Source organism: Neophocaena asiaeorientalis, unplaced genomic scaffold (genome assembly GCF_003031525.2).
Source record: "Neophocaena asiaeorientalis asiaeorientalis breed wild unplaced genomic scaffold, Neophocaena_asiaeorientalis_V1.1 scaffold45, whole genome shotgun sequence".
NCBI classification, from domain to species: Eukaryota; Metazoa; Chordata; class Mammalia; order Artiodactyla; family Phocoenidae; genus Neophocaena; species Neophocaena asiaeorientalis.
The window spans coordinates 9,299,005-9,322,238 of NW_020174642.1; the positions used below are offsets into that span (position 1 = coordinate 9,299,005).

Genomic DNA, 23,234 nt, shown 5'->3' on the forward strand with positions numbered 1-23,234 from the left:
GCTGTAGGTGGGATTCCACACCCAGGAGAGCAGACTGAAATGTCTGCAGAGAATGGGGCCATTATGCCCAGGACAGCGGTCCTGTGTCTGCTTTGCCTGGGGCTGGTTGTACAGGAGCATCGCGTGTGGATGTGGAATGCCAGCCTGGGAATCGGCTGTCAGGTGGCCTGGCCTTTCCACAGGCATCCTTCTGGGCTGTTGGGTGCGTGTTTGCCAGTGAGACCCAGGAAAGGCTTGTAAAAACGGCCTGCTTTCATGGCTGCCGTGAGCCTGGAACTCTGGGCTTTTGGGGTTTTTTTCCTTTCTTCTTCATCTCTCTACTACTTTCTCCAGAGCAACTTTAAAAGCTCATCTTGCCTTCAGGAACCTTTTAAATCCAGGACGTAGAGACGACACTGAGGACGCAAGGCCATGTGAGTTACATATATTATTAGGTCAGCTTGGACTATGTCTGCTGTGAGGACAGAGTGAGCTTCATTCCAATGATGGGTGAGGCTCCGGCCCTTGCTGATTTCCCATTGTCCATATGTGATATTGTGATTTATATGAAGAAACACATTTATACAAAGAAATATGTATTTGGTCTTTGTCTGAGTTCCTAGCTCAGGGCTCCTGAAACCCTTGGGACTTCCTGGGTGATAAGGGTGATAAAGGTGTCTTTTGTTTCTCATAACAAGTCCCTTCTGACCACACCTGCGTCACGTCAGTCAGCTGGCTGTTGGAAAGCCCTGAAGGATAGGGAACCAACCCTGAGAGTAGAGAGTTGCAACTTTCAGCCTCATTTCCAGGGAGGGGAGACGGGTTGGAAGTTGAATCAGTCACCAGTGGCTAATGATTTAATCAGTCATCGCTACAGATGAGGCCTCCATAAAAATCCTGAAGGGCAGGATTAAAACAGAAAACGTGACAGAGGAAGTGATAGGATTAAGAAAAATGTGTATAATTGGACGTAAATGAGATAAACCCATCTCTTAAAAGAATTGAAGTTAAGGAGGTATTTTTAAAAACATGCAGAGGGCTTCCCTGGTGGCGTAGTGGTTGAGAGTCCGCCTGCCGATGCAGGGGACACGGGTTCGTGCCCCGGTCCGGGAAGATCCCACATGCCGCGGAGTGGCTGGGCCTGTGAGCCATGGCCGCTGAGCCTGCGCGTGCGGAGCCTGTGCTCCGCAACGGGAGAGGCCACAGCAGTGAGAGGCCCACGTACTGCAAAAAAAAAAAAAAAAAAAAACATGCAGAGATTCTGATATGAGTGCCCACTGAAAATCAGAGCATTTAGAAGCAGCGAGAAAGGGAGAACTCTGCCTGGTAGGACTATCTGGCCCAGCCCCATGGACCTGCAGACAGATCTCCACCTAATTTTCCTTGTTACCAACTGTTCAGTGGCACATGCGAGGATTCCTCGGCATCCCCAGTTCCCCTCCTGTAAAATCCAAGTTCATGCAGATTTAGTTGGTGCCCTTGGAATGTTTATGTGAAAATCAGGTGAAACCCAATCCAATCCAGGTTGTGGCTTGGGAGATCGGGCTGTTGAACATCAAATATTTGAATGGAGAACAAGATAATATACTTTTTTAATTGCGTTCTGTCTGAAATCTTTCCGAACATCTCTGTAGTGAGGCCCTGCAACTTTTCTAGTGACTGTGTTCGTAAACAGAATTAAGAGAATTCATTTCCCAAAGTTACGAGGCATAAAGGGGCATTTATCGTCTCTCTATTCAGTGTGAGAAGCCCCAAAACATGTTGAGCAGGAGAAGCTAGACCTTCCTCTCGCTCCCCTGAGATTCCATTTATATAATGTCCAGGAACCGGTGAACTCAATCCCTGGTAATAGGATTCAGAAAGTGGTTGCCTCTGAGAAACAGGAGGGATTGACCGGAAAGGGGCAGATAGGGACCTAAGGGGAATAAGAGGAATTCCTGTATCTTGGTTTGGGAGAACACCATGCCAGAGCGCACCAGTGGAAAATCCAAGGTCTTCCGTTTTTATTTGTGTGTAAATGCTAACTCATTAAAACTAAAAAAAAAAAAAAAAAAGTGGTACCTCTGACAGGTGATCCCAGGTGCTATGCAGCAGAGATGAGGGATGCCCAGTGCCAGGACGAGTCTGGGAAAACATCCTGGACGTGTGGAGGGAGAGGAGGGGGTGAATGAGGATTTCCAAGTGAGATTGGAAAGGCAGGAGGAGGGCTACCCCAGCCAAGTGACAAACCCGGCCAAGAGCCCAGGGTGAGAAAGGGCTCTGCCTGGTTACCAGGTGCCAGCAGCTGAAAAAGGAAAAATCCCACTTATTCCACTGAATTTACCTTCGTTTAAGGTTGAGTGCCTCTCTGAGGCTAAACTGATTCCACCTCACCCATGCGAGCTTCACGACAGACTGTGTTCAGGGTTCAGTTTTCTAACAGCTTTTTAAAGATATTTCTAATCGATGTAAGTTTTCTCCAAGTAATACATTGTTCTTGGTACTTAATTTTTAAAAGAAGTAGTCAAGAGTGTTGCCTTATTCAAGTAGCCTGATGGTTTCTCTGTTTTTCCTTTCAAAATAAAAGCTGCAGATACTCGTTGACACTGGAAGCAGCAACTTCGCCGTGGCCGGGGCCCCACATCCCTACGTCGACTCATACTTTGACACGGAGAGGTGAGTGATGGGTCCGTGCCTGTCACGGCCGGGCTTGGGGGCACCACATGAACGCTTCAGAACACACTGGGAGAAAGTCACCAAAACGCTGTTTCATTTTGAGGGGGATATATTCATGTATATATCTGTGTGACGTGCATACAGTGGTCTGAATATATGTGTTTGTGTATGTGGAGGTATCTGTGTGTACATGCACACGGTGGTGTGTATATTTGTGTGTGGTGTGCAGGTGTGGCACGCATATATGCGTGCGTACATGTATACATCCATTCCAGGTGAATCCACAGGAGGGCTCTCCTAATAACCTTGGTGTGTTCTCATGAGTCCCGCTTTATAGAAACTCAGTCAGACAGCAGTTTTGTAGTCAGACCTGAGTTGCAGGGAGGTGACCCTTTGATGTTTGTTGGGCCCCTCTAGTCCTAACTTGGAGGTGTGCCTGAGCAGGGCAGGGGGCATTGGAGGTGAGTGTGAGACTGTTCCGGGCAGCAGCCTGGCGTTGCTTAGAAAGCCACCTTTGCATCGCCCTGAAGATTGGTGGCATGGGTCAAGGTGTGGTTCACTGAAACAATTTCTGTGCCAGGAGGTGTTTCTGACGAGAGGAATCCATGACTCACTTGGAAAGGATGTATTGTGAGCACAAAGCACTCAGGCCTGAGGCTGCGAGCTAGCAGCTGTGGGCAGGGTTGTGAGGAAGTGTGGAACCCAGATAGAAGTCTCTGGGATAAGGCCAGTCTGCGTGTCCAGGCCCTGGGACTCGTGTGTGTCACTGTTCATCTCTGAAGGGGCCCATGGGGTCAGAGCCACTGTCCCCCGGGTAACTATTGCTGCCCTAATGCTGTGCACATTTTAACTAAACATCTATTTTTGTGACCCTAGAATTTAAACGAAACAGATAAGGCGAGTAAGCTGACGTGTGTTTTGCTCTTTAGGGTCCTGAGCTGGCATATCATATTTCCCTGCTGCAAATCTTCGTGTCTTTCCTTTTTCACTTTCCCTACCCGCAGTCTTTGGTTCTGGGGAATAAACCCCAACTTCAGTTGGGGGGAAAAAAAGAAAGGAAGGAAACATACGAGGGAAAGTAACAACTGGGAAGGTTCAGCAAAGCCCGGGCAGCATCAATAAGGCAGGAGACGTTATACCGAAGTGCTCATCTCGATTCTGCCCGTGCATCTTGGTCTCCATTTTGATGGCACAAAGAGGTATGGTCTCCTGTGTGTCCAGCTGGAGGCAGTGGTAGTTGGTGCTACATGGGCCCCTGGGGCTACAGTGATAGCTGGTTGGCACCTCCTTCAGGGAATCTGTAGCTTAGTTTATGACTCAGCGTGTTGATAACCTTTAATCACTGAAATTCTGGATGAAACTCCTGGCTTGTGATTGCTTTGTGAAGATTAATATGTGCCCTGAAGTTGTTCCTGTGACCTCAGATGCCTGGAAATTGGGGCAGCGGGTGTGCAGCCAGGGGAAGGAGGTTGACTTTTGATCGCTGGCTGCCCTTTGCCCTTTCCCACTCAAATTGTGGTTTGTCTAAATCCTCTGCCCCAAACAGCCCGCTCCCCTCAACCACTTCATCATGGAACAGAAGTCAGTCCAAACCTCTCATTTTTATTCACGTAGCACAGGAGGTCCAGGAGCCAAGAGACTGGCCCAGGTTCAGGCTTCTAGGACAAGAGGTCCCAAACTTGAGCCCTGGCACCCCCTCTAGAGAGTGAGTGCTTTGTAATGCCTTGAACTGAAATGCAAAGGTAGTGGAACTTATCTTCATATGTAATTCTAAACGCACTGATGCAATATGCAGGAGTTTGGGGGTGCGGGGTAAAAGGAGGGAATTCACAGGAAGGTGATGAGTACCTCAATGTGTAAACACCCTGGGTAGGATACACATGAAGTTGGAGGGTGCCTGAGGCTGTGAACATCACCACAGACACACAGCGCCCAGTGCAGACTGACAAATCGGATTAAAATAGACTCAGACACCCAGAGCAGCTTGGTTTGGTGATGTGAATTTCCCAGACTGGTGAAGAATCTTAGTAAAGTTTCCCCCTGAAAATATCACCTTCCTCAATTTACACAGTAGTTGCATTCCTAGAAAACGCAATGTATGTTAAACTATGTAAAAGATGTTTATCCTGGTGGCAAGGCAATCCCAGCTCTATGTTTTTTCCGCTACAAGGCTCTTCCTAGTCTACACATTCACGCAGTTTCCCCACGCCTACTGGGGGCTCTGCCTGCCGTAGAGACAGAACAGACATCCCTGAAGCTCAGTTACACCTTTAACAGTTTTCCTCCCCAGAGCAATTTTGTTTTCCATCACGCATCTGTGGACACGTGATACAATACAGCAACAGTACAGCACAGTAAAGCCAAGTTCGGGTCATGTGTGTATCCACTTTATAGATTTAAATGTGTAAATCTAACACCATGGGTGGGTATTTCCTTCCCAGTAGGCAAGTGGCACAGCCAGGGGTCAATAAAGGTCAGAGTGTGCTTTCGACCAGGTTACCCTTTTGCTATGCGGATGCAGTTATGGAAATGTACAAGGGTAAATAATAGTCAACGTTACAAATACTGTGTACAGTGCCATTTAATAAGTGTACAGTATTTAATCGATGGTAGACAACTGGCTGTCTTTCTCATTTGCCTTCGACTTTGTTCATTGTTGTGTTGAAACATGGTTCTCTTTCAGCCTTCAGTGGGACACATCCTTCTAAGCTTCCTGCTAGCCAGTTTGGGGTTCAGGTAGCAGATGGCTTTTGTCTTTCCTACTTAAAGGTGGAGCTCCTCTGGCTCTTTCGCAAACCTGATTTAATGTGAAGACTCCTGGGAACATGCATAGCTCCCATGATGGCTAGGCCTGCCCTCCTGCTAATCCCACAGAAGAATTCAGGGCTCCCTCCCAGCTTTCTGAGCACTCAAGGTTCTCATCTATTTCTCCCTTCTGAGCAAATAAAGAGAGGCGTAGCAGAACCTGCCAACTTTCAGAAGCCCCAGACTCCCCTGCATTGTCAGCTTCATCCCATTGGCACCTCCATCATTCAGACTTCCACCTGCTTTCCTCATTTGCAAGTATTGTTGAAATTTACTTAATACCTTTAAAACATGACCCATTTTGGACCTCTAGCCCTGGTACTGCCTTTCTTTTAAGGAGATCTCTTCTTCAGTAGGGCTATCAGGTTTCTTCCTAACTGAATCAAATGTAAAACATCGCATTTCTGAATTTTAGGCAAGTTCTCTTCCTAAACAGCATCCCTACTAACACGTGTGTTTTGTAGGGTAAATACTTGCTTAAATTTATAGTAACCTTTCTTTCTCTCCTATCCTCTGTTTTTTTCTCCGCGCTTCTCATAGGCTTATGTCAACACAGATTTATTATTATAAAGACATGAACTATAATTTACATAGTAAATTATGTACGATTAATTTGTCTGATGCTTTCAGCTAACTTTAGAGTTGGCCTAAGGTACACCTTCCACCATTGTATTTGATGGAAGCCGAGGGAATGTTCTACGTCCTTTCTCAATTTTTGACAAAGGTTTCTTTTCTGAGATGTAGCTCCCTGCCTTGTGATGTTTCTGTATTTGCTTTGTCCCTCTGATCTCTCTTAGTTATAATAAGGTTTCTGGTTGGGTTTGTCAGCCTCTGATTCAAGTCCCCCAGTCTCTGGATATTCAGGTTTAATGCTTCCTGAAACATGTCCCAGTAATTGGAGATTTGACTTGGGGTACTTTGACAAGATCTCTTTGATTTATGGAATCAGACATCAGGTTACCATTAGTCATTTGTGTAGCTTTGTCCCACCAGAAGCCCTCTTTTCATGTTGGTGAATGTTCCAATGAATTACTATATAGCAAAAAGACTATCGTGTATTTTTTTTAGATGTACTTCTTTTTTAGCGAGTAAAATAGCCTCCAGTCAATTGGCTTCATGAGAGAGTCAAAAGACTCATTCCCCCTGACCTTATACTAATCTTTTCAGAAAATTAAGTCTATTTTCATTAAAAAGCTTCCTCCTCCTATACTCCATCTGGGGTGAAGCCCACAGAGTAACTGTGGCAAGAGAGCAATTTCTTTTCCTCAGCTGATGCTTGTAAGTAGTAGAATATGGGATACTAGAAAATTACCAGCTAATTTCCTTAAGGAGGCTGAACTGGAGCCTGGAGACCCAATGCCTCATCTTTCCATGTGCTAATGACAGACATTTTTGCCTGATTATTTAGACAATTTCTTGAGCCTGCCCATTGCTTGCCTGTCCAGGAGAGGTCTTGCCATATTGGAGCCCTGAAGCATTTGCCATGGCCGAGGATGTTGATGACGCTCCAGGATAGACGGAAGTCCCTGGGCTGTCAGTGGCCCCGTTTACTCTGATCTGGTCACTTCCAGACCTTAGAAGAGCAAAAAGGGTATCTGGTCACCTGGTCCAGGCCAGCTATCCCCAAAGGTAGACCCAAAACTCTGAAATATGCGGAAGAGCCCCGGGGAAGTCTCTGGGCAGAGTTTTTCAGGAGACTCAGCATTCCCTGGGTGGGGTGGCTTGCGGGAACCAGAGCCGACCCCAGGATTCAACTCTTTTGAATTCTGCCCTTTCACCTTTTCACTGTATGTTCTCTGGGTTTCTTTAAAATAATAAAATGTTCTGTGGTTCTTTTCTCGTCAGTTCGATTGATTTCACTTTTCAGTCCTGCATTCCCTGAACACTCTTATCAGAGGCAGAATGTCTTCTGAATTTGCTTCAAAGTGATTTTATTGCTATGAGTGGACTTTTTCCTGGCTACTCACATCCTTCATGGATGGCTGTTTCTGTGCACCCAGAATTGATACTGCAAAGAAGCAATCTGGGGTTCGCTCTCCACATAGTTAATTAATATGCAGAACAGTTGAGAGCCAAAGCATTTTAGTGCCCAAGAGATGGGATGTTACAACATAAAGATGGAGGAATGCACTTTTTTAAAAAGTCTGCTCCTGGAAACTATACATTAATAACCCTCAGAATTGCTTTTGGTTCATCTCTGGGGTTTCTACTCTTTGAGGTTTAGTTCGAGGAGCCCAGTGAATACGAGCTAAGAATTACTTTTTTCTCACGTTATCTGGAACTGTGCTTTCTACAAGGGTAGCTACTAGTCACATGTGGCTATTTAAATTTTTTTTAACATCTTTATTGGAGTATAATTGCTTTACATTGTTGTGTTGGTTTCTGCTATATAACAAAGTGAATCAGCTATATGTATACATATATCCCCATATCTCCTCCCTCTTGCATCTCCCTCCCACCCTCTCTATCCCACCCCTCTAGGTGGTCACAAAGCACCGAGCTGATAAATATTGAGCTGCATTGAGCTGCTTGTATATTTTGAAAATTAATCCTTTGTCAGTTTCTTTGTTTGCAAATATTTTCTGCCATTCTGAGGGTTGTCTTTTCGTCTTGTTTATGTTTTCCTCTGCTGTGCAAAAGCAGTTAAGTTTCATTAGGTCCCATTTGTTTATTTTTGTTTTTACTTCCATTTCTCTAGGGGGTGAGTTGAAAAGGATCTTGCTGTGATTTATGTCATAGAGTGTTCTGCCTATATTTTCCTCTAAGAGTTTTATAGTGTCTAGCCTTACATTTAGGTCTTCAATCCATTTTGAGTTTATATTTAATTTCTTTCATCAGTGTCTTATAATTTTCTGCATACAGGTCTTTTGTCTCCTTAGGTAGGTTTATTCCTAGATATTTTACTCTTTTTGTTGCAGTGGTAAATGGGAGTGTTTCCTTAATTTCTCTTTAGGATTTTTCATCAGTAGTGTATAGGAATGCAAGAGATTTCTGTGCGTTAATTCTGTGCGTTAAAGTAGTAGTATCCTGCTACTTTACCAAATTCATTGATTAGCTCTAGTAGTTTTCTGGTAGCATCTTTAGGATTCTCTATGTATAGTATCATGTCATCTGCAAACAGTGACAATTTTACTTCTTTAAATTTATTTATTTTTATTTATTTTTGGCTGCGTTGGGTCATCATTGCTGCGTGCGGGATTTCTCTAGTTGCAGCGAGCAGGGGCTACTCTTCGTTGCGGTGCGTGGGCTTCTCGTTGTGGTGGCTTCTCTTTGTTGCGGAGCACAGGCTCTAGGCACACGGGCTTCAGTAGTTGCAGCATGTGGGCTTCAGTAGTTGTGGCTCACAGGCTCTAGAGTGCAGGCTCAGTCGTTGTGGCACACGGGCTTAGGTGCTCCACGGCATGTGGCATCTTCCCAGACCAGGGCTTGAACCCATATCCCCTGCACTGGCAGGCGGATTCTTAACCACTGCGCCACCAGGGAAGACCCTGTTTTACTTCTTATTTTCTGATTTTGATTCCTTTTATTTCCTTTTCTTCTCTGATTGCTGTGACTAAAACTTCCAAAGCTATGTTGAATAATAGTGACGAGAGTGGGCAACCTTGTCTTGTTACTAATCTTGGAGGAAATGGTTTCAGTTTTTCACCATTGAGAATGATGTTGGCTGTGGTTTTGTCATATATGGACTTTATTATGTTGAGGTAAGTCCCCTCTGTGCCTACTGTCTGAAGAGATTTTATCATAAATGGGTGTTGAATTTTGTTGAAAGCTTTCTCTGCATCTATTGAGATGATCATATGGTTTTTCTCCTTCAAGTGTATGATCTGTTTAATGTGCTGTTGGATTCTGTTTGCTAACATTTTGTTGAGGATTTTTGCATATATGTTCATCAGAGATATTGGCCTGTACTTTTCTTTTTTTGTGACATGTCTGGTTTTGGTATCAAGGTGGACTCGTAGAATGAGTTTGGGAGTGTTCCTCCCTCTGCTATATTTCGGAAGAGTTTGAGAAGGATACGTGTTAGCTCTTCTCTAAATGTTTGATAGATTTTGCCTGTTAAGCCATCTGGTCCTGGGCTTTTGTTTGTTGGAAGATTTTTAATCACAGTCTCAAATGTTTCCTTCACTTCTTTTTCATTTATTTCTGATCTGATCTTTATGATTTCTTTCCTTCTGCTAACTTTGAGGTTTTTTTGTTCTTCATTCTCTAATTGCTTTAGGTGTAAGGTTTGGTTGTTTATGCGAGGTTTTTCTTGTTTCTTAAGGTAGGATTGTATTGCTATAAACTTCCCTCTTGGAACTGCTTTTGCTGCATCCCATAGGACTAGTACCATTTTCTTAATTGTTTTGGGTTTGTTTTTTTGTAAGTCTTTTCCTTCTCTTGTGTTTCCTGCCTAGAGAAATGCCTTTAGCATTTGGTGTAAAGCTACTTGGCAGTGCTGAATTCTCTTAACTTTTGCTTGTCTGTAAAGGTTTTAATTTCCCTGTCGAATCTGAATGAGATCCTTGCTGCGTAGAGTAATCTTGTTTTTTCCCTTTCATCACTTGAAATATGTCCTGACACTCCCTTCTGGCTTGCAGAGTTTCTGCTGAAAGATCAGCTGTTAACCTTATGGGGATTCCAGTGTATGTTATTTGTTACTTTTCCCTTGCTGCTTTTAATATTTTTTCTTTGTATTTAATTTTTGATAGTTTGATTAATATGTGTCTTGGCGTGTTTCTCCTTGGATTTATCCTGTATGGGACTCTCTGCTCTTCCTGGACTTGCTTGACTATTTCCTTTCTCATGTTAGGGAAATTTTCAATTATAATCTCTTCAAATATTTTCTCAGACCCTTTCTTTTTCTCTTCTTGTTCGGGGACCCCTATAATTTGAATGTTGGTGTGTTTAATGTTGTCCTTGAGGTCTCTGAGACTGTCCTCAATTCTTTTCATTCTTTTTCTTTATTCTGCTCTGCAGTAGTTATTTTTACTATTTTACCTTCCAGGTCACTTTTCTGTTCTTCTGCCTCATTTATTCTGCTATTGATTCCTTCTAGAGAATTTTTAATTTCATTTATTGTGTTGTTCATCATTGTTTGTTTGCTCTTTAGTTCTTCTAGGTCCTTGTTAAATGTTTCTTGTATTTTCTCCATTCTATTTCCACAATTTTGGATCATCTTTACTATCATTACTCTGAATTCTTTTTCAGGTAGACTGCCTAGTTCCTCTTCATTTGTTTGGTCTGGTGGGTTTTTACTTTGCTCCTTCATCTGCTGTGTGTTTCTCTGTCTTCTCATTTTTCTTAACTTACTGTGTTTGGGGTCTCCTTTGCGCAGGCTGCAGGTTCATAGTTCGTGTTGTTTTTGGTGTCTGTCCCCAGTGGCTAAAGTTGGTTCAGTGGGTTGTGTAGGCTTCCTGGTGGAGGGGACTAGTGCCTGTGTTCTGGTGGATGAGGCTAGATCTTGTCTTTCTGGTGGGTAGGACCGTGTCCAGTGGCGTGTTTTGTGGTGTCTGTGAAATTATTATGATTTTAGGCAGCCTTTCTGCTAATGGGTGGGGTTGTCCTCCGGTCTTGCTAGTTGTTTGGCATGGGGTGTACAGCATTGGAGCTTGCTGGTCGTTGAGTGGAGTTGGGTCTTAGCATTGAGACGGGGATCTCTGGTAGAGCTCTCGCTGATTGATATTACGTGGGGCTGGGAGGTCTCTGGTGGCCCAATGTCCTGAACTCAGCTCTCCTACCTCAGAGGCTCAGGCCTGACACCCGGCTGGAGCACCAAGACCCTGTCAGCCACATGGCTCAGAAGAGAAGGGAGAAAAAAAAAGAAAGACAAAAAAAAAGATAAAATAAAATAGTTACTAAAATAAAATGTTTTAATAATATATTAAAATAAAAAATTAATTTAAAAAGGAAAAGAAAGAGAGCAACCAAACCAATAAAGGAATCCACCAATGATAACAAGCACTAAAAAATAAACTAAGATAAACATAAAACCAGAAACAAATTAGATGCAGAAAGCAAACCCCAAGTCTACAGTTGCTCCTAAAGTCCACCTCCTCAATTTGGGCTAATTCCTTGTCTATTCAGGTATTCCACAGATGCAGGTACATCACATTGGTTGTGGAGCTTTAATCCGCTGCTTCTGAGGCTGCTGGGAGATATTTCCCTTTCTCTTCTTTGTTCGCACAGCTCCCGGGGCTCAGCTTTGGATTTGGCCCCGCCTCTGCGTATAGGTCGCCGGAGGGCGTCTGTTTTTCCGCTCAGACAGGACGGGGTTAAAGGAGCCGCTGATTCGGGGGCTCTGGCTCACTCAGGCCGAGGGGAGGGAGGGGCACGGATGCGGGGCAGGCCTGCGGCGGCAGAGGCCGGCGTGACGTTGCACCAGCCTGAGGCGCGCAGTGCGTTCTCCCGGGGGAGTTGTCCCTGGATCCCGGGACCCTGGCGGTGGCGGGCTGCACAGGCTCCCCGGAAGGGTGGGTGTGGAGAGTGACCTGTGCTCGCACACAGGCTTCTTGGTGGTGGCAGCAGTGGCCTTAGCGTCTCATGCCGGTCTCTGGGGTCCGCGCTTTTAGCCGCGGCTTGCGCCCATCTCTGGAGCTCCTTTAAGCAGTGGTCTTAATCCCTTCTCCTCACGCACCAGGAAACAAAGAGGCAAGGAAAAGTCTCTTGCCTCTTCGGTAGCTCCAGACTTTTCCCTGGACTCCCTTCCGGCCAGCCATGGTGCACTAGCCCCCTTCAGGCTGTGTTCACACCGCCAACCCCAGTCCTCTCCCTGTGCTCTGACCGAAGCCCGAGCCTCAGCTCCCAGCTCCACCCACCCCAGCGGGTGAGCAGACAAGCCTCTCGGGCTGGTGAGTGCCGGTCGGCACTGATCCTCTGTGCGGGAATCTCTCCGCTTTGCCCTCCGCACCTGTGTGGCTGTGCTCTCCTCCGCGGCTCCGAAGCTTCCCCGCTCCACCACCCGCAGTCTCCACCCGCGAAGGGGCTCCTAGTGTGTGGAAACCTTTCCTCCTTCACGGCTCCCTCCCACTGGTGCAGGTCCCGTCCCTATCCTTCTGTCTCTGTGTTTTCTTTTTTCTTTTGCCCTACCCAGGTATGTGGGGGTTTCTTGCATTTTGGGAGGTCTGAGGTCTTCTGCCCACGTTCAGTAGGTGTTCTGTAGGAGTTGTTCCACATGTAGATGTAGTTCTGATGTATCTGTTGGGAGGAAGGCGATCTCCACGTCTTACTCCTTCACCATCTTGAAGGTCCTTGTGGCTATTTAAATTTAAATTAATTAATGTTAAATAAAGAGTCGTTCTTTAGTCAAACCGTCCAGACGGTCCCGTATCATGGTTTGACTTATGATTTTTCAACTTGACCATGGTGCAAAAGCAATGCACGTTCAGTAGAAACTGTACTTTGAATTCTGAATTTTGATCTTCTCCCAAGCTAGCAATATGCTGGACGATCCTCTCTTGTGATGCTGGTCAGCGGCAGCCATAGCTCCCTGTCAGCCACACAGTCATGAAGGTAAACAGCTACACACTGATAACCATGCTGGACCCAGACAACCACTCTGTTTTTCACTTTCAGTATAATATTCAATAACTTACAGGAGATATTCAATATTTTATTATAAAATAGGCTTTGTGTTGGATGGTTTTGCCCAACTGTAGGCTAATGTAAGTGTTCTGAGAATGGCTAAGGTAAGCTAGGCTAAGCTAGGGTGTTCAGTAAGTTAGGTATATCAAATGCATTTTCAACTTAATGATAACTTCAACTTACAAGGGTTTATCAGGATGTAACCCCATCGTATGTTGAGGAAGATCTACAGTCACATTTCAGGTGCTCTGTAGCCACCTGTGGCTACTGTATTGGAAGCATAGATAGAGAATATTTCTGTCATTGCAGACGTTCTATTGGACAGCCCTGGTCCAGAACACAGAAGAGCTCCATCTTTTAGAAACCTAGAAGGTTCCTCCCCTCCCTGGATCATTTTAACCAAATCTTACCCAAGACTTGCCTCTTTTCCTGGAGGTTGTTGGACTTCAGAATGAGACAGTTTTGGATATTCAGAAAGAGTATCTCTATAGGAACATTTTCTAGAAAAAATACCTTACATTTTCTAATAGCAGTCCATAGATTGAATAAAGGTAGCAAGTGATTAGATAACTATAATAATAGCAGCTATGTTTGTTGTGGACCTGCTGTGTTCCAGGGTTTTGTTTTGAATGGTTTACAGTATTAACTCTCTTAATATTAACCCCATGAGGTATGGTACTGTACTTGTCCCGACTTTTTAGTTGAGGAAACCGAGGTACAGAGAAGTTAATTAACTTGACTTAGGGTCACACATGGCTCCTAAGTGGTTGAAGTACTATTTGGCTGCAGGCAATGTAACTCCAGCTGCCTCTCATCTCTCTGTAAATGGCACCGAAACATCCAGAATGTTCGCCCATGAGGGAAATAGCAAGCTGGTCAGTACACTGCAGAGGACGTGCTACTTAGATGGTCAGCCTGGTCCATCTTATCAGTAACATTGGCAGATTCTAATGAGTTTTCTGTAGTCTGGACAGAGTAAAAATTTAAAAAAAAACTTCTCCAGAGGAAGTCATGGTACTATAGAATATTTGGGGAGATAATAATCTTCTAGATCAGGAGTTGGCAAACTAGGGCTGACAGGCCACATCCAACCTGCTGCCTGTTTTTGTAAATAAAGTTTTATTGGAACACAGACACACGTTTGTTTATGTGTCGTACGTGGCTGCTTCTTCACTAGCAGAGTGGAGTAGTAACAGAAATCATGTGACCCACAAAACCTGAAAGATTTGTTTTCTGGCCCTTTACAGAAAAAGTTTGCCAACCCTGTGCTAGATCACATTCTCTAAGCCTTTCAAAATAATTAGCCTCTTCCATTAGCAGTAGTGTTTTGCAGTCAAAGGCTCTACCACTGATCTATACCCCCAGCAGTAGTGCAGTTTTAAACTTATGGAATGACCCCAAATTGTCAAAAGGGACTGACAATTTAGTATTTTAATTGCTTTTCATCCTAAACGTGTGCAGTCCCTGCTGTGTGCCAGGCATCGTCACTGAATTGATGCTGGCACTAAAACTTGGCACTAAAACACCAACCCTCAAGTGCCTGCATTTCAATGACCTGACTACGCGCTTTATATGTGTAATTTCTGATGGGTCCCTTAGAGCTCCATGTGCCCGGGGTGCATCCACACTTACTTTTCGGTCTGTGCCTGCCCTTGTCTAAGACGTCTGGACATAAAATGTTCACTTAATGCTGCTCTCTTTTTAAGATCGTGGTGGAGTTAGCTAAAGTAGTCAGAAAATGTTAAAATTAAATATTCTTCATATTTCATATCCCATTATGAAGTTAGAATAAATTAAATTTCTCCAAAATGTGTCTGCCAGACATTTTAAAAATAACCTATTTTCCCTGATTATAAAAAGTTATATATGCAGAAAATATGGAAGGATCTAACCACAAGAATGAGAGTTTCCCCTACAAAATCCCACCACCCAGAGGTAGCACTGCTAATATCAGAGTGTATTAAATTTTTTTGAAGAAGATTCTGCCACATATACAAATGTTTCTTTTACCTTATTTTTTACTGTGTCATTGAAAATGTCTTACTCAACAGCATTTTTCAGAGCTATTTAATATTCCATCATATGGATGTACCATACTTTACTAAACTATTTCCTTTTTACTGCACATTTAGTTTGTTTCCAACTGTTTGCTGTTATAAGTAAAACATAATGACTGTCTTTGTTCATGAATCTCTGTTTGCGTCATGGGTGTTTTTCTTAGAATCAGATTCTCAGAAGTACAATTACTGAATTAAAGACTGTTACCATTTTTAAAGCTTATATGAGATGTATCGAAAAAAGGTCATATCATCCCTGACTTAACTTTCTCCCTGACTCCCCAAAAGACCGTATAATCCATACAGCAAATTCATATAATCCTATAGCAAACACTTAGTAACATGTATTAATGTTCAGAGATTTAGTATTAAAACAAAATGAAATGAAAACTGCAGACAAACAGGAACACTTTACAAGGATATGTTTAGTGATTTGACACTTCTCTTAGGAATCTGATCATTTTCCTAGGGGAAGCCTGGTTTGAATGCCCAGATATTTGCTCAGAGATGCCCCTTGGGTTCCTGCCTATAGTTAACAGAGTTTTCAAGCTCAGTTAGGTATAAGAATGACCTCACAGGATTGGACACCCCAGGCCCTTGACACCTACTGTTCTCTCTCCAGGATGCCCCTCCCCAGAGAGCCCTGTGGCTTGTTGTCTTCAGGCAGGTCTTACCCAAATGTCCTCTTTCAGAGAGGCCTCAGTGACCACCCTCCCCTCACCCTGCCCTCTTCTCTGGGTGACTCATCACTCTATCATCGCCTGGAATTCTAGGGGTTCATTTGTTTACTGCCTGTCTCTGAAATCCCGAGAGCAGGATTTCCATCTACCCCACCCATTGTCTGGTCTTGTTCATGTTATTCTGTTTCAGTAACTCTTACCCTTAGGGGTTGTGGGGTTGTCACAGTGACTTGTGTCACAGTGACTTGTCATCAGCATCCTCCTTCATGTTTTGATATGAGTATAATCAGCTTGGGGCACAGGGACGACCTTGAGAAGGAACTTGTGACACCAGGAGGTCGTGTGGGCCCTGAGGAGGGACAGCCCTGGTACTGGGGGTGTGTGGCTTGATCTTTATTCATCACGTTGGCTGTTTGTGTGAATCTGAACCCCAGGCCACAAGCTGGTGGCCCCTCTTTCTGGGCTGCCAGCCCCTCCCTTTGTCACAGAGTAGCAGTGCAGGGTTCCCGCAGAGCCAGAGGGCCAGGCAGCCCACATCCAGTTGTGGCGTCCCAGGCCAATGCACTTAAGTACAACACCTGGCTTACGGGGCAGGACTTGGGCGGAGGGAAGAGTTAAATTCGGGGCTACACGTTGACCCCAGCGCTCCCTTACACGTGGTGCAGAAGACGCCATAACCCAAATGTTAGCGATTATTTTTTATGGGAAACGTCATCTTGTCAGCGTGAGGAGTCTTAATTATGAAGAATTGCTTACGCAGACCTTCTGGGCGTAGGGCCGCTGTCTTTGCAGCCATGATCGCCATGTGGTCAGAACAGGGACAGGTGGACGGGATACAGGACACGCTGCCTCTTCTCTTTTTCCAGGTCCAGCACCTACCGCCCCAAGGGCTTTGATGTCACCGTGAAGTACACGCAAGGGAGTTGGACTGGCTTCGTTGGGGAGGACGTTGTTACCATCCCAAAAGGCTTCAACAGTTCTTTTCTGGTCAACATTGCCACCATCTTTGAGTCAGAGAATTTCTTTTTGCCTGGGATTAAATGGAATGGGATACTTGGACTGGCTTATGCTACCCTGGCCAAGGTAAGAATCATGGGTGGATCTAAGGAAATCAAGTGATGGGACAAGATTCTGAAGCCAGACATTGGAGGGGCCAACAGTTGGGTCCAGCTGTCCAAGACAGTCAGTGAGAATCACATGGTTGAAAGATCAGTGTTCGCACAATTGAGGTTACCTCTAAGCATTTTTAAAATCTAAGATGAATGGTGACATTCTTTGAACCTTCCTACAAGGTACACTCATAGCATCACTTTTTTCATTTGCCTTTCGTTTATTTTACTTGTATAGTTGACAGGTGTTAACAGAAGCTGAATCAGTTTGATTATGGTGTTTGTTTAGGGGTTTTTATTTGGGCAGGATTAAGAGTAAGCACATTTATTAAATTCATACATTCACATAAAGACGTGACACTGGAACCTCGGCAGGAAGAGGTGTCCCACCAGGCAGAGAGAGCATCGTACTGCCTTCCCCTCACTCTGTAGTGGGAGCACAGACAGCCTGCAAGCACGCCCTGGGGATCGCCAGCCACTGGAATTAGCGATGCAGTGAGGAGAGATGGTGGGACCCTTGCTCTCTTCAGCGTCAGAACCTTCACAAAACAGGGAAAGCCAGGATTGAATGTTCTCCAGTTATCTGTCCTTGATCCCACCCAGAGGACGTGTGTTCATGAGCAGGATGGGTGAGGTGGGCTGGGAAATGTCCACCCGGAAGGGATGCCAGGGGCAGGCAGATCTGACACCTGTGCGTCCCCGGGGCTCTGGGAGACCAGGGCAGGTTAGCATACACTTGAGGAGAGGTTGCCCCTCCTGGCCTGTAAACGGGCACCCCGGCGCGGCCTCTCCTTGTTCAGAGTTAGGCTTTGAGCCAGAGCTAAGTGTGGAACAAAGGATCATGGGTGCAGAAAGGCCTGTTTTCTCTCCATAAGGACATTTGTTCCAGCAGAAGTTTACGAGCGAACGATGCAGGGCAGCGATGTGAGGGCGTGGAGATGGTCCAGTAGGCAGGGGCCGTTTCCCAACACTGTGGCTTCTCAAGGACAAAAAATAGCCCGTGAAGCCCTAGGCTGAGACCATTGCAAGGTGTCTGAGACCTCCCCACGAGGCAGACTTTGTAGGCCCCTGCTATCCCCATTTTAGAGATGTGTGGACTGAGGGTCAGAGAGGTTTACCCCTTGCCTAGGGCTGTCAGAGCACAGAGCCCCCTTTACGGAGCCCCGATGGCTTCTGGAGCCGTTTTTTTTTTTGCTCAGCACTGTAGGAAAAGCTTAATATGAGTTCCCAAACTTGTAGCAACTTACATTCCTAAATACTGTTCACAGACGTTGTGATTGTCAGAGCACAGAGCCCCCTCTACGGAGCCCCGATGGCTTCTGGAGCCTTTTTTTTTTTGCTCAGCACTGTAGGAAAAGCTTAATATGAGTTCCCAAACTTGTAGCAACTTACATTCCTAAATACTGTTCACAGACGATGTGACCTCAGGCAAAACGTTTCATCTTCTTGTGACTCTGAAAATAAAAGATGTTTGATCGATTTGATGCTGGTTATTTAGAGGATGGTAGCATAAAGCTAAATTATCTGGAATTAATAATATGTCAAACTTCCTTGAGAATAGACTGCTTTGGGGTTCTTTTGGGTGTCCAGACTCCCCACATGACTTTTTATCTTTTCATCTATGAAATTCCAAGATTGCCAACAATTGTCTTCACTTCCCTAGGTTTGGGGAGACAGTAACAGGATTTGTAGGAAGTGGAGCATGGCTAGAAACAGGACTGGCAGGGTGGTCTGGGTTGGCGGCCCAAAGGTGTTTCTGAAATAGGTTCCCCGAGCACCCAGTGGGGTCACAGTGTGTGGTGGCCCCCGGCCGATGCCAGGTGCTTCTCATCAAGGATGTGGTCAGAACCACCTGTGGGGTCTCTCACACTACAGTTGCCTGCATCCAGCAGCATCCCTGCTGAATCAGGTTCTCTTGGGCTGGTCCTGGGCAGCTGTGTGCTTTTAAACCTTAAAGGATCCCAAGTCCTACTGAAGAATGACCTGACAGAATAATAATAGATCCTATCCCGTGTACCAGGCACTATTCCAAGCACTCTGTGTGAACTGACCCATTTAAGCCCCAGAAGAGCTCTGGGATGCGACTATGATCCCCATTTTACAGATAAGGAAACAAAGGGACAAGTCACACGGTTAGCAGGTGGGCGGTGGAGCCAGGATTCAATTCCGGGCAGTGTTTTATCTCATCGCCTCTCAAGAAGGTGGACGCTGACTGGGTCATCACCAGACCCAGCCCGTTTCAAAAGGGGGCTTTGTCTCATTCCTTGACCCAAACACAAAGTATTTAGACAAGGTTACATACAGAGATTGTACTGAATTCTGCAAGAGAGTCCACAGCGGCTGGGAAAGAAGCAGATAGGAGGCCAAATACAAATGAACTAAAGAAATGGGAAGGTTTCTGTCTGTCTGGTAACACTCCTCTCACTCCCTCTAGAATTAGAGTTTCAGTTCTTACAGATTATAAATAATCCTTCCTTATATTAACCGTAGATGCTCAGAAGATGTCAAGAGCATCTATGCTGCTACAGTTGTTTTCATCAAGAACTAGCCATTCGTAGTCACCAACTCTAATCTCTCTCCCAGTTGTCAAAGCCAAAATCGAAACATAGGTCTATGACCTTCCTTCCTGACCACAAGCACCTGTGACCCACCCCCAGCTAAGACCTGCTCACAGACCATCCCTCCTTTTCAGTCCTGGAGAAATACAGCTGGTCTCTGAAGGTGTGGTTGCATGTAACAGAAGCACAGAGGACATTATTGACATATGGCAATGGGGAATAATGAGCTTTTAAACTGCAGGAGAATAGCATCGTTCCTTTCCCGGTTGCCAGAGTTCAGTAGACAGCCGGCAGAGCTAAGCCGCCTCCCAGGGTCCGGGATCTGGGAGGTGACCTGTCCTCATGAAGCAGGCACCTGTCATTTGCATGATGGACGACTACAGCTGAAACGGGTGAATAAAAACTTTTTCTGAAGCTGTATAGGCAGCTCCTGGAGACACTGTTCTCTCCTTACTCTGAACTGTCTAAGATTAGAATCCACCACCTACCTGGGTAACCCACTTCCACATCTTCTCACGCCTGCCTCACAAGGCAGTCAGGATGGTAAATGGGGCAGCCTCTTAACAGCTTCCGGAAATACTATCTTATTTTTCCAACAGAGCCGCCATCCCAAAAGGAAAAATACCAAGTCTTAGGGAGTTCTGTTGGAGGTTTCTGAATCAGTGTACTTAATCATAAGCTCGTTTATTCCTTAGCCTTGAAAATATTAAATATAAAGAAATGCCATGTCGTATACCATGCCTGGTGCCTGCATGGGGTCACTCCTTGTCTACACTGCGAGTCCTGAAGCAGCTATGCTCTTTCCCAACCCTCCTGCAGCCATCAAGTTCTCTGGAGACATTCTTTGATTCCCTCGTGGCACAAGCAAAGATCCCCAATGTTTTCTCCATGCAGATGTGTGGGGCTGGATTGCCAGTCGCTGGATCTGGTACCAACGGAGGTAGTCTTGTGGGTATCTTTTCATTTTAAAGGGGGAACATCAGAGATCAGTGGGGCTGCTCTCTCTGCTTTATTAAGACCCTGATAGAAATATTAGACTTGTAGGCATACATAGGTACTGTCAAATATTAATAATCCTTGTTTGAGAGCCCTTAAAAATGGATAGAACTAGCTATTATTTTTATCTTTCCTAATCATCCTGCCATCTCATAAGATGATTCTCATTGCTTCCCCAAATTCCTTTATTTTTTTTATTCCCATACTTTTTTTTTTTTTTCCAATTGGGATGTAGTTGTCTTGCACTGTTGAGTTAGTCAGATTCCTTTAAAGCTTTTTAAAAAAAATGTTCCTTTGAAAGGTAACTGTTTTGGTTGGGTGTGGCAGGGGCACATGAGGACCAGTGGGGTGGGGTGGCAGGTGGGCCTTGCTCTGGGGAGGGGAATCAAAGGGAGAGGACTGATTTCATAAATTTGGTGGGGAGATGGGGAAAACTGTACATCCTTTCTCTCGCTCTGAACACACACACACACACACACAGACCCACACATATACACACATGCACAGCTATACACACATACACATACATACTTACGTACACACACTTATATACACACGCATACACACACATGCACGTACACAGCACACACATAGTGAAGCAGAACCAACACTGTGAACATATGCCATAACCCAAGTGTCCCTTTGATGGGCCCTGCACCCAGAGGTCTAAAGTAGGAGGTGATGGGGAGAATGCACATGAAGGGGCCCCCTCAGGGTGGGTGATGTTGACCCCTTTGCTTTCCATCTATGAGAAGCAGGCTCATCTACTTTGATTGCTAACAATACACCTGCTCTCAGCACCTTTTTTATCACCTTTTCAGGGGAGCGGGTAGCCTAGTTTTGTGGGATGATGCTATACAGATGTGCAAAATGAAGTTTTGGTTAGGGAAGCTCTTTTGTTCTGCTTTCCATGCAAATGTGCGGGGCAGGAAGTCATCCTCTGTCTTCTGAGGAACGAAATTTTTGTCAGTCTGTATGGTTTACAATTTAATTGCATTTCTTTGCCAGTGGCCGGGGTCGGGGGCCGGAGGGGTGGGGATCTCAGTATCATGGAGCTGGAACTGTATGTACTAACTTTAGATAAGGGAAACCATCAAAGCATCCTGATTAGACTAGGGTACAAAAGTCTTTGATCTTTGGATACATGGCCCCAGAATGTTCCCTGTTTAATTTTCAGGTGTATGTATTTATTTATAACATCCCAATAACTTGAAAGTACTAATTCTAGTGAAGTTTTGCCTTATAACAACATGCTTCTCTGTGTAACTTGTTACATGCCTGTATATTTTTTTCTCTTATACCTGTAAATATCTTCCATCCCAGGTCCTGGGTGGAATTGAACCAACCTTGTACAAAGGAGACATCTGGTATACCCCTATTAAGGAGGAGTGGTATTACCAGATAGAAATTCTGAAATTGGAAATCGGAGGTCAGAGCCTTAACCTGGACTGCAGAGAGGTATTTCCGCTCTGTGTCTACCTGTCTGTGTGTGCCTGGGTCACTTAAATATTACAGCTGGGACCTGAATGTGAACTCAGAGGGTACATTACATTGCGAGATAAATCAAAAGTTCATGACGTTAAAAGTTACAGGGCCTTTTTGTAGATGATTTTATACCAATGATCCCCCCAAAAAAACATTGCTTCCTTTCAACTGCTTCTCTTAATAGAGAGGAATTAGCCTGAAATGGTGAGTGAAGAGAACTGTCCAGAACCATATCATCTTGGCCTGATGGTCCCTGATCTCGGTTCAGGACAACGAGAAGTGAGCAGGGTTTTATCAGTGTAAAGTGGGACTAAAAGATAAGCAAAATGAAACCAAAAGTAAATCAGCTTTATCCTCCATTCACAGCTAACCCCCCTCCCCCCCCAGTATACAGTTCTCACTTGAAGAAACATGTGCTCTAAAGATGTGCATGGCTTTTGATGGTGCTCAAAGGAGGCACATGTGCAGAGCTGGGAAACCACATCTCTCGTTAACCTCGTTCACACCCTCTCGCTGCAGTTTGGCTTGTTTGTGGCACGTAATGATGTGATTATGAGGATCTAAGGGAGACCCGGTCCTCTACAATATTTTCAGAATGGTTTACAAAAACCACCAGCATTTCAGCAGCATTCCTTGTACTCTTACCTGTCATCACTGCCTTTCAGTTTAACCATCACATTGTACCATAAGTTCTCATATACACAGATGCCTCTGAAAAAAACAAGTCAAAGCTTGATAAAGGGATGGTCCATTCCATTGGGGTGGTGTTTCAGTCCTAAGTCCACAAATCTGTTTATTGTCAAGAGGCATTTACTTGCCATCGAAGAGTCCAATGATAGAATCAGGTGGGAGGGCCTAAAATAAAGCACAGACTCCGCGCGTGTGTGTGTGCGCGTGTGTGTATGTGTTTGTGTGTGAGTGTGTGTTGGAGAGTGTAAGCATTTATTTGGAGGTTTGATTCTCATATTCCTGGTTCTTTTCTGCCCCCCACAATCAGCCAAGCTTGCCACGTAGAGCAAACAACAAAACCCAGGACGTCCCACCGCCCAGCATTTCAGTGTGCGAGCTTTTCTTACACATACGAGCGCGAACAAACTAGATTATATTTCAATTAACTTCGTTTCTAAACTGAAATTCGTTTTACATTTGAAAAAATATGAGTCAGTTGCTGTATTTCAATTTCTCAAAATTCTTCACTCCTCCCACCTGCTACCTAAACAAATCCTTATTTCCTTTTGACCTGCTTGGTGTATTTGGTCATACGACTCATGGATTTGCCATAGAGGCAGGAGGACTAAGTTGCCCACGACTCATTCCATTCCTGGGCAGCCTTGCTCATACAGTTAT

At 44.8% G+C, this 23,234-nt stretch overlaps 1 protein-coding gene across 1 annotated transcript in view; it reads left to right on the top strand.

Annotated features, from left to right (window-relative positions):
- BACE2 (beta-secretase 2) overlaps positions 1–23,234 on the top strand; it is an 83,036-nt gene that overhangs the window by 30,774 nt on the left and 29,028 nt on the right. The window contains exons 2-5 of the mRNA XM_024758268.1: positions 2,546–2,634; positions 16,606–16,822; positions 20,226–20,354; positions 21,726–21,860. Coding sequence (XP_024614036.1) covers positions 2,546–2,634; positions 16,606–16,822; positions 20,226–20,354; positions 21,726–21,860 — 570 coding nt within the window. The remainder of the gene's footprint in view (positions 1–2,545; positions 2,635–16,605; positions 16,823–20,225; positions 20,355–21,725; positions 21,861–23,234) is intronic.